This window comes from Sebastes fasciatus, chromosome 6 (genome assembly GCF_043250625.1).
Source record: "Sebastes fasciatus isolate fSebFas1 chromosome 6, fSebFas1.pri, whole genome shotgun sequence".
Taxonomy (NCBI): domain Eukaryota; kingdom Metazoa; phylum Chordata; class Actinopteri; order Perciformes; family Sebastidae; genus Sebastes; species Sebastes fasciatus.
In genome coordinates this window covers 29,696,752-29,708,572 of record NC_133800.1, presented here as the reverse complement: position 1 = coordinate 29,708,572, position 11,821 = coordinate 29,696,752, and the positions used below count along the sequence as shown (strand labels likewise).

General features: G+C 37.6%; 1 protein-coding gene across 2 annotated transcripts; it reads left to right on the top strand.

The window, feature by feature from the left end:
* The first annotated feature begins 351 nt into the window (after positions 1-351).
* LOC141769745 (monocarboxylate transporter 13) lies at positions 352-5,970 on the top strand. 2 transcript variants are annotated; one of them, XM_074639132.1, is made up of 6 exons: positions 352-484; positions 596-675; positions 1,493-1,722; positions 1,802-1,945; positions 3,647-4,429; positions 5,663-5,970. In XM_074639132.1, exons 3-6 carry the CDS (start codon positions 1,527-1,529, stop codon positions 5,830-5,832), a joined length of 1,293 nt encoding a protein of 430 aa, XP_074495233.1. In that variant the 5' UTR covers positions 352-484; positions 596-675; positions 1,493-1,526; the 3' UTR covers positions 5,833-5,970. The 2 variants fall into 2 exon arrangements, with proteins under 2 accessions (XP_074495233.1, XP_074495232.1); XM_074639131.1 differs by lacking the exon at positions 352-484 and having other exon boundaries at positions 535-675.
* Positions 5,971-11,821: the final 5,851 nt, after the last annotated feature.

Sequence of the window (11,821 nt, the reverse complement as noted above, 5' to 3'; positions counted from 1 at the left end):
TCCAGCTATAAATAGACTGAGGAAAAAGGACACCTTGTACAAGCTACAAACAATCCCTTTAACTATGGACAATCATGCGATTAATCGTGATTTAATATTTGAATCGATTTGACAGCCCTAGTTTTATTATTATTCAGTCTTTTTTCCTGTTGGAAATGCAGATTCAAGCTGACGAACACAATCTAGCTATAAATAGACTTTTGAGGAAAAATTACATCCTGTCTCTTTACAAAAGGAGCCATTTAATTTTTTACAAAAAAAATATGAATTCTCTTATTCTCCCATGTGAGAAGCATTTTTATTCACCAGGTCCATTTATGGACATTCATTTCCGGTCCTTTTATTTTGAAATCCGGATGTTGCGTTGTTGTTGATTAAACCGGAGGACCTGTATCTCTGCTCACAGCTGATCCGCTTCACTGCTGATTGAAGGAGTCCACCGGGTGTGTGAGTCACCTGTTTTTGATGAACTAGGAACAAAAGGGTGAAATTAATTACCAGCTCAAACATTCAGGCTGAAAACGGTCGTCTGTTTTCTCTTGTCTCGATCTTATTCCGTGACTTTTAAAAGCTGTATTTGACTTCTTTATTGTAGTTAGTAAAGGAGAAATGTTTGTAGCAGCATCACACACCATGAGGACTTCAGGAGCAGTGAGATCATAGCGGGAAAGAAACGTGAGCTTCATATTTAATCCTTCTGTTTTGTTTGAGTTAAGTTTGTGTTGACTAACTATTTTTTTTTAAATTGAAGGAACCATTGTGATGCATATGATAGCCTATTTTAGGGGGAAATATTACACTGCTACACACACCACATGCATTTATCTGACAGGTTACTAGTTCTTTTAGTAGTACACTACATTAAATAAAACATATGATAAAAAATACAATGTATTAAGCCTTTAGTTTCCTTAATACAGCATATCAGATGGTTCCACTTAAATAGCTGTTAATCCTGCAGATAGGAGTCTCTGGTAAAGTAACATAAGGGAATATAAGGTAGCCTCAGGGGTGTTTTCCTGCAGAACCAGTTCCTCTATCTGATTCTTTGACATACAGTATATTATGTCTATAATAGTTCTACATCAATACTTAAGTATAATATCTGAGTACATCTTCCACCACTGGTAAATCCAATCCCACAAAATGCTGCAGACATTAATTTATTATTTAAAAAAAAAAATAAAGAACAGAACTTTTTTTTTTTTTTTTTTATTAAATTGAAACAGCTTACTAGTTCACGTATCACTGGTAAGGGGAGTTATGGTAACATAAGGTAACATAGACTCAGGGGCGTTTTCCTGCAGAACCAGTTCCTCTGCTTCTTTGACCTATATATTGCTTGTTATTGTAATGTCTACATTAGTTCTACATTAATAAATTGAAAAGCTTACTAGTTCATGTATCTGTGTGTTTTGCATGGTGATTTTGCATGAGCCCTGCCTACCCTTAGGCCTTATCAGTTTTGTTGCATGACATCCATTGTGCACAGGCAAGGAGAAGCAGGCAGCTGAGTGGCAGTGAAGATGAAATCCAGGAGACCTCCTGACGGGGGTTACGGCTGGGTGGTGGTCATGTCAGCCTTCTTCATCATGGGCCTCACCACTGGCGTTCTCAAGAACTTCGGCCTCTTCTTCTTGGACATCCAGAGTCACTTTGGAGTCCTGACCAGCACCACCTCGTGGGTCACCTCCACCATGATTGCCATGTTTCACCTAGGAGGTAAAGACATGGTTTTCAGCTTGACGTTCTTCGTTGTTTTTTTGATTGTTTTTATAGTGTTTTTTTTATTTCCCCTCAGCTCCAGTGGCAAGTGCGCTGACCTTACAGTTTTCGCACAGAGTGGTCATCATAGTCGGAGGTCTGCTGTCGACCGCCGGGATGTTGCTGGCGTCTCTGGACCTCAGTCTGCCCTGGCTCTACCTCACCATGGGCATCCTGCAAGGTAACACACTCAGGACATACTGTGAACCCCAGGAAGCATTACCGCTCTTTTCACTTACTTTGCTTGGTCATTTTTAGTTTGAGGAACGACAAATTAACTCTACCTTTGATGATCCACTCGTTGGATCATTTGGTCATGATGTTCTTAACCCCTCAAAGGAGTTTCAAAATAAATCTGAGGGGTCACAAGCAGAACATGGGACTTTTTTCTTTTATGTAACCTTTTTTTTCTTCTAAATTTTACTTTTCCAAATCTAAGTTATTCAAATAAAAACGTCAGGTTTAGAGGAGATTGCAAGCAGACACTGCTTCATTTTAAGTTGTTTTGACCCTACCGCCCTCCCATTTATCATTTAATGCATTTTTACAATATTTTTGCTGTCTCCTAATAAGCACTGTAAATAAAAGGACAGGGTATTGTTGTGACCACGTCCAGATCAGAGGCCAGCTCCATTCAGACGATCCAGTTCCATCATCCTTCACTCTCAGCACTTAGTCCTGTTCCCCTTTTTATTCAAACGTATTTGTGTAATAATGTCATTCCCTCCTTTTCCTTTGTATTTTTTTCATCATGAAGAAAAGGGACAGGTTGACACATGCACTGTACCGCACTGAAAAGTCCACTGAGAACGGTCTGTGTGCATACTAACTTCCACACCAAGTGCTCAAGCTATAAAGACAGGCAGTCCACGCCTTTACTTGAAAAGTTGATCAACTTCTTTTGTGTAAACAGTGTCACAGCTCTTTGTCAATCGGATGTATTTGTCTTTTAATGGGGGCAAAATGAACCGGATTGAGTGGTTTGAGTCTTTTCCTGCTGATAGTCAGGACCGTGAGCTTGAAGAGTAGATCCCACAATCAGTTTTCAGAGGCAGTTGTGTAGCATTCACCAGCCAACACACAGAAAACCACTCATTCTTGGTCCTTTTACAGTAGAAAGTTTAATACAGAATCAGAAGCTGGAAAATGAAGATTTTTGTTCAATAAATATATTTGAAAAAATACAGATATTTAATAAGACAAATGACCATATGTATGTTCTAATACAACTCTTCTAATGCATGTCAGAAAATAAATCTGCATCTATTTTGATAATTGATTAATAGTTTTAATAATTTTTCAAGCATAATGTTTAAAATTCACAGCTTCCAGCTTCTCAAATTATATATGATATTAAACTGAAAATCTTTAGGATTTGGACTGTTGGACGGATACAGTAAGCAATTTGATGACACCACCTTGGTCTTTGGCAAATTGTGACGGGTATTTTTTTATATTTTTTTTTTATTAACGATTATACATTCAGTACACCATTGCTCATTTTTATTTAGACGTGAGAATCAAAGAACTACATTCCTTTGTATTCACGAAATATGAAACGGATAATATAAAAGATACAGGCTTGCATTTGGGGAACAATATCAAAAAAGGGACATTTTCAAAATAAAGGAAACGTAAGTAAAGTAAAATAATAATTTGCATACATAATCTCTAATTTGCAAGTATCTGAAAAAATGCTGATAGGGAGATACAATTTTCTTTTTTAGTTGTGCGACAGTGGCAAATGTAATATCAACATATAGATCTTTGACGCTATGGATCCCTGAATCCCTCCATGTGCAGAAGGTTAATACATTATCAGAGGACCCAAATCTTCCAAAAAGAAATTAGATGGTTAAAGGTTTCCATCTTCTGTTTCCAGGAACGGGCATGTGCTTCACGTGGCTCCCTTGCAACACCATAATGAGCCACTACTTTGTACGGTGGCGTCCCATTGCCTACGCCATCGCCAGCTCCGGGGAGTGTGTCTTCTCCATCTTGTTCAGCCCCTTCTTCCAGTGGCTGATTGAGACGTACAGCTGGCAGGGTGCCTTGCTCATCATCGGAGGCCTTCAGCTCAACCTGTGCGTCTGCGGCGCTCTCATGAGACCCCTGGAGGCCGCTCAGAGCCCAACGCAGGAAACCAAAGACATACTAGAAGGCGATGCCGCTGTGCTCCCAACAAAGAGGAAAGTTATCTTCCAGTTCTCCCTGTTGAGAAAACCTGAACTAGTCCTCTACATCCTGTTCGGCATCTTTGCGGCAGCAGGGTTTTTCATCCCATCTCTGTTTCTAGTGCCCTTCGCCAACAGTGTGGGGATCGATAAGTACCGGCCAGCCTTCATCCTCTCTACACTGGCGTTCGCAGACCTGGCGGGGAGGCTGCTCTGCGGCTGGATATCCAACATGAGGCTGGTGAGGAACCTGCAGCTGCTCACCATGGTGGCCACTCTGCAAGGGGTGGTGCTCCTGCTGCTGCCCATCAGCCACAACTACTGGGCCATCCTGGTCATGGCCTCGCTCTACGGTTTCCTGTTCGGCTGCGTGGTGGCCATTCACATCACCTCCATCGTGGACATTGTAACCCTGGAGGGATTCGACAGCGGACTGGGGCTCTTCATGCTTTTCAGGACCATCGGTGGCTTCATCGGCCCACCTGCTGCAGGTGAGCAGTTTGTGTTTAGATGTCAAGTAGGAAAGAAAAGTTTCAGTTAGACCTGAACAATGAACATACAGCCACAAGTGAATGAGTTGTCATACAAGATAGACCAGCCAGTGTGCATAGTTAGTAGGTCTTTTAATTTCAGGGGCAATGGAAACATTTTGATTGATGGCCCCCCCGTCCCCACAACAAGCGTCTGTCATGTTAGGAATGACAACTTGCAGAAAGAAACTGGTTGCACCTCACAAGTGTTGGGGGAATTCAATTCTGTCATCAATACTACTGCTGTTAGCTGAAGTTTGCGATTTCAGTGCACAACTTGGCAGTTTAATGTGTAAGTAAGATGGAAAATATATTTTATTCTGTGTGCACTTTTCCTGTGCGACCTGCAATCATATGCTGGCAAAACTTCAAGAACCCCTGGTATAGTAGTCATAAAAAATGTAATAGTATAGTATGTCATAAAAAATCCTTAAAAATGTCATAGTATGGTATATCCTAAAAACATCAGATAAAAAATATAAATGTATTTTAAAAATATGCTATAAATGATATAATATATCATAACAAATATAGTATGTCATAAAAATGTCATGATATAGTATGTCATAAAAAACATTTAGAAAGTGTCATAGTATATCATAAAAAATCGTTAAACATATTACACAGTATAGTATGTCATAGTATATCATGAAAACATAAAAAAAAATGTAATGGTATGTTATGAATAAAATCATTTAAACATGTCATAAAATAGTATCTCATTAATAAATATAGTATGTCATTTTATAGTATAAAAATGTCATAGTATATCATAAAAACCTCGTAAAAAATTTAATATAGCATGTCATAAAACATTAAAAAAATGTCAGTTGTAAAAAAAAATTACAAAATGTGATGGTATAGTATGTCATGATATAGTATGTAAAAAATTACACAGAATACAGTAGTATGTCATAAAAAATTATATGGAATGCCAAAAAAAATTCATAAAAAGTCATAGTACAGTATGATATAAAAATTGTCCTTATATGGTATGCCATAAAAAATTTCCGGACATAATGTCATACAAATGCCGTTTATGATATAGTATGTCATAGAATGTAGTAAGAATGGCACAAACGTCTCACTGCAGGTCTACAAACGCCTGAAGGAATGGATATGTTTGTTAATTTATTCAGCAGCCCTGGCACACTGTGATCTTCTGTTTCTTGTCCCTCTGTGTTTCCCGTGCAGGCTGGCTGGTGGACCAGACAAACGACTACAGCGCTGCCTTCTACCTCTCGGGCACCTGCCTCCTTTCATCAGCAGTGTTTGTCGTCCTGGTGGACTTCCTCGTTCACAGGAGAAAATCGCTGGAAGCTGAAGTTGATCAGGTAATCACCCAGGACGACCACGAGGAATAGTCAAGTGGGGCTTTTTACATTAGGATTTTGAGCCTGAGGTGCCAGAAAGACGTGTTACGTGTTTGAACACATGCCAAATGCTTGGGGGGGGGGGGGGGTTGACCGACTTATGATGTAGGTGTAAGTCATTAACCCTTTCATTCCCAGCAGAATGTTGCTGTTTATCAACGATCAATAGTGCTGGTCCTTCGTTTATAATTTTTTTTTAATTATTGTATTTTAATTGGCAGCCAAGAGGAAAACGGTTTTAACCACAGAAACACTCTGGTGTGCAGTGATTTAAGTTTTTAGTTTAACACCAGACATTTTCCTTTTTTTTTCTGTGGACTTTTTTCAAATGCCTCTTCCTCGACTCATCAGCTGTCAAGCTGCGTAAACAGACCGTAAACGAAATCCTGCTTTTCTCCATTTTTATTTTGTTTTTAAAAAACGTAGTTTGTGTTCAAAATGTATCTACCTCACTGTTGTGTGTTCCCCGAGAGACACTTTGACAGACATATTAAAGAACATGTCTGTCAGAAAGTGACTCAAAGGACAAAAAGAAAATAGGATTCTGTACAGTTTCTACAGCTTGTTTTTATAAATGTTATTCTGTAAACTTTCGTGATCAAAACAATTTAAGTTGCAGTACAGTCTGCAGGATCCAAATGTTTCTTTTTGCCCTGGAGGAAACCGAGCTGACACTAATGAGTGTTAAAAGAAAAAGGCAATAAATCCCATGTAACCAACAATGTGTTAGTCTGTTTCTCAGTACTGTCCTACATACCTACTCTGTTACTGTTACCCAAAAAGGAGGATGTAGTGCGTTTTTTAGGAACTATTTTCAAATAAATAAGTGCAATACATCCTTATTGTAAGCTAATGAGAGACTGAGAGGCTGATATATGAAGTAGTCGTCTCTCCGACTGAAATGCTGCAGACTGTTGTTTTTTGTTTTTTTTACCTCTGCGTGACTATTGTTTGCAGATTAACACACACTTCAGGTATATTTAAAGTTATTGTATTTGAATTGGCAGCCAATAGAAAAAGGTTTTAACCAAAGAAAATAATTTAAGTTTTTAGTCCGTAATGTAAAAATGTGTTCTGTGAAAATTTTCAAATGCCTCTCGTTCGACTCATTAGCTGCTGAGCTGCAGTAAACGGACACTAAATCAAATCCCGCTTTCTCCATTTTTATAAAAATGTAGTTTGTGTTTCAAATGGATCTACTTCACTGTTGTGTGTGTGCCCCCAGAGACACTTTGACAGACATGATAAACAACATTTCTGAACACATCTGTGACTGGAATGTCTGACTGACATGTTAAAGAACATGTATGTCATTCCAAGGACAAACAGAAATAGGATCCTTTACCGTTTCTACAGCTTGCAATTATTAATTTTATTCGGTAAACTTTCGTGATCATAACAATTCAAGTTGTAGTTGCAAGCTGTTGACAGTCTGCAGGATCCAAATGTTTCTTTTTGCCCTGGAGGACCACAGCGTGTACAAATATACCGGCTGAAGCCAAACCTGAGGATTAACACTGAAGTAATGCAGCAGACATGCACACACTCAAACTATAGCCTCGCCTTTAATGGCACATGTGCAGCAGGTTTTCGCGTTTGGTGCTGATCATCACAGTGGTTCTATGTAAAAACAAACAAAGCAGAGAAACCGAGCTGATGCTAATGACAGTGTTAAAAGGAAAAGGCAATAAATCGGTCTGTATTTACGGCAGCAGGACAGTGTTAATGGGATAGACTCAAAACTAACATCAAATTAACGTGTCATGTCACAATGCAACAGTGTGGCTCATTGATGTGTTTTTGGATAACTATGGAGCTCTATGTCACAGAAAAATAAGATATCAGGTAATACGTGTTATATAATTGTTGTTTTTGGCCTTTTCATGGAATTTGTTGACAATAAGAAGCAGGCTGATCCTGTAACTGTTTTGCTACTGTGGGGAGCCATGGTACTGTAACTCTCGCTGTAAATACCTCTGGTGTGATAACTTAAGTGTTGTCTTTCTGTGTTACTGGTATGTTGGCAGTATGACTGGTTCTTAAAGGGTGTATTTTGTCGTCACAGGTCATGGTATAGCTTTTATTGTTCATGAATATTGTCCAATCATGCCAGATCTTTCTGTGCATTTGAGACTAAAGAAGATGTCTTCAGAGGAAATGAGTAACTTTTAACCTCTTAAAATGTGGATTTTCTAAATGATTTTTGAAAGACGTCCAGATAACTTTTGTTGTTCCTAAAGTACTGTGATACTCATTCTCATGCATAGCCCACTGCACCTTTTTCCTACTTGAAAAATTTAACTTTTAAAGCAATTCCATCAAGCAAATAGTTTTAACAGATTCTGTCCAAGTAAAATTAATGGCTTCAGGTTACTGCTGTACATTTTGATGTTTTGAGTGATTAAAGTTTTGTCTCTATATGTAATGTTTTTCACGTCACCAGTTATTGTCGCAGTTACTAACGGAACATTTTAAGAAATAAATCACTGCACTGATGGTTTTAAATGCATGCCTCACATGTCTTCATTTTCAACTATATCATTTGTCTTATCTGCCTTTAACTTGCCCAAAGCTAAATGCAGATCTCAAAACAGCCAGCTCAAACTCTCAGGAGCTTCTTACTGCAACATGAAACTGATACCAGGATGAGGATATTTGTAGTGGCTTTTAGGCATCTATAGTGTATCTATAGGCATCTATAGATACCTAAAAGCCACTACAAATATCATCATTCCGGTATCAGTTTTATATTTTTATATATATGACTTTTGAAAATTTTATTTGACAGACTACTATTTATTTTTTCCGAAATAAACTGACTTTATTTTCCAATATACTATACTGTTTATTGCTTTATTTTTTCAGCATTCTATACTATGACTTTTTTTTTTTTTTTTCTACATACTAAACTATGACTTAAAAATAAATTTAGACATACTATATAAACTGGAAAAACAAAGTTCGGAAACTTGTGTTTGGTCAATTATTTCTCTGTTGTATCAATGCTAATTGGCATTGTATTTTACATCGTTGGAAAGCCTGTTTATTTACCTTCGCAATGATGTCCAACTTGTAAGGATCACGCATTTGTGGGATGAGCAGCACAGCTGATTATGTGGGTAGCGCCCAAGAAAAATTTGCCAAAATGCTCCGTCAATGGTAAACAGTGTATTCTCCTGTTGGTATTGACTGTTGTTGTGAGTTGTTTGGTGGATTGGATGATTGAACTCTATCAGTAACGAGGAACAAACGAGACATATTGATTGATTGAATCCACCGTCAGGAGCCTCAGTAGCGGTGGAAGATCCATACGCAACCACAACAGCCTGGCACCTCCTCCTCATGCTGGTCACCAACCTGGTCACATGTTTCTGTGTGATGGCGTTCCATTCCTCAACCAGGATTGGTTGCAGGTCAGCCAGCATGGTTGTGTTGGTCACTCTAACAGGTACAGCACACCCAAGCTGATCCTACAAGTGTTGAATTGGGTTGAGGTCTGGACTCTTAGCAGGCCGTTCCATTCTCTCTACTCCCACATTGTGGAGGTAGTCTGTGATAGCCCTGGCTCTGTGGGGGTGAGTGTTGTCATCTTGGAGGATGAAGTTAGGTCCCAGATTGTAGAGATATGGGATCGCCACTGGCTGCAGAATCTCATCCCGATATCTCCCTGCATTGAGATGGCCTTCAATGATGACAAGCCTTGTTTTGCCAGTGAGGGAGATGCCGCCCCACACCATGACACTGCCCCCACCAAAAGCTGTTACTCCATCGGTGCAACAATCAGCATAGCGTTCTCCGCGTCGTCTCCATACTTTGACTCTGCCATCCAACTTTCGCAGACAGAACCTGGACTCATCACTGAACATGACATTCCTCCACATGTTCAGGTTCCATTGTCTGTTGTCGACACCAACGCAAACGGGCCTGACGTTGAAGGGCAGTCATTGCAGGCTTCCTGGTAGCCTTATGAGAATACACTGTTTACCATTGGCAGAGCATTTTGGCAAATTTTTCTTGGACGCTACCCACATAATCATCTGTGCTGCTCATCCCACAGATGCATGATCCTTACAAGTTGGACATCATTGCGAAGGTAAATAAACAGGCTTTCCAACCATGTAAAATACAATAACCATTAGCATTGTAACAACAGAAATAATCCACCAAACACAAGTTTCCGAACTTTGTTTTTCCAGTATATTTTTTACGTTTTATACTGACTTTTTTTATTTTTTCGACATACTATACTATGACTTTTTTATTTTTTTTTACATACTTTACTATGATTTTTCGACATATACTATAACTCTTGACATACTATACTATGGTTTCTTTTTAATTTTTATTCGACATACTATACTATGATTTTCTTCGACATACTATGACTATTTTTTCCACATACTATGACTTTTCTATTCTTTTCGACATGCTGTACTGACTTTTTTTATTTTTATTTGACATACTATGATTTTTTTCGACATATACTATTTTTTTCGACATGCTATGATTTTTTTCGACATGACTTTTTAAATTTTTTAGACATATGTTGACAAATTTCATTAAAAAAGTCATAGTATAGTAAGTCAAAACATTTCATGAAAAAAAGTCATAGTATAGTATGTCAAAAAATTTCATGTAAATAAGTCAGTGTAGCATGTTAAAAAATGTCATGAAAAAAAGTCATAGTATGTTGATAAATTTCATGAAAAAGTCAAAGTGTGGAAATATTTCATGAAGAAAGTCAGTTTAGTTTGTCGAAAAGTCATAGTATGTTGAAAAATGTCATGAAAAAAAGTCTGTATAATGTCGAAAAATGTCATGAAAGTAATAGTTTAGTTTCTCGAAAAAAAGTCATAGTATAGCATGTTGAAAAATTTCATGAGTCAGTATATCGAAAAAAAAGTCATAGTACATTGTCGAAAGATTTCATGAAAAAAAGTCAAAGTATAGTATGTCAAAACATTTAATTAAAAAAAAGTCATAGCATAGTATGTCGCAAAATTTCATGAACAACGCCAGTTTAGTTCGTCGAAAAATTTCATGGAAAAATAAGTCATAGTTTAGTTTGTCGAAAAAAATCATAGTATAGCATGTCGAAAGATTTCATGAAAAGTCATAGTATAGTATGTCGAAAAATGTCATGGAAGTCATAGTATATCGAAAAATTTCATGAAAAAAAGGTCATAGTACATTATGTCGAAAAATTTCATCAAAAAAAGTCATAGTATAGTATGTCGAAAAATATGAAAAAAGTCAAAGTATAGTATGTCAAAAATATTCATGACGAAAAGTCATAGTATAGTATGTCGAAAAAAATTAATGAAAAAAAGTTATAGTGTAGCATGTCAAAACATTTCATAAAAAGTCATAGTATGTTGAAAAAAATTAAAGTCAATATATTGTTTATGGAAAAATTTCATTAAAAAAAAGTCATAGTATAGTATGTCGCAAAATTTCATGAACAAAGTCATAGTTTAACCCTCCTATTATCTTTGGGGTCAATTTGACCCCATTCAATGTTTAACGGCTGAAAAATAAATGATTGACATAATTTTTTTGCTTCATATTTAATGACTTTTCCTAATTTAATGGGGACAACTGGGTAAACATAAAATTAACATGATATGTTTTTAAATGTCCTGTACACATGCTGTACGCATCGGTGTTCTTTGGGGTCAATTTGACCCCAGGCTGTTTTAGCTGTATAAAACATATAAGAAATATCAACATTTTACACACATTTGGTTTGGTTGTTTTGGATGATATTGAGGTCACTATAACATGCAATTTTATAATCTTCAAACAGCTTTAGGGCCCTAACCTAACATAACCATAACTGTAGTAGTGACGGTCTGATTCCCTCCCCCTATTCCAGTCCCGCCACAAAGCCCACCTGTTCTCCTCAGCCTACTCCTGGCCCCCCCTCCCCGTACCCATTTGTCCGTGTGTATGAATGAGTGCACCTGTGTGTGTCGTCTGT

Bases quoted from the DNA above. Each gene is read 5' to 3' on its own strand.
- LOC141769745 (XM_074639132.1), top strand. From the start codon at position 1,527: ATGAAATCCAGGAGACCTCCTGACGGGGGTTACGGCTGGGTGGTGGTC. The intron at 1,946-3,646 runs GTAACACACTCA...TTCTGTTTCCAG, and splicing joins CACCATGGGCATCCTGCAAG to GAACGGGCATGTGCTTCACG. The intron at 4,430-5,662 runs GTGAGCAGTTTG...TTTCCCGTGCAG, and splicing joins CATCGGCCCACCTGCTGCAG to GCTGGCTGGTGGACCAGACA.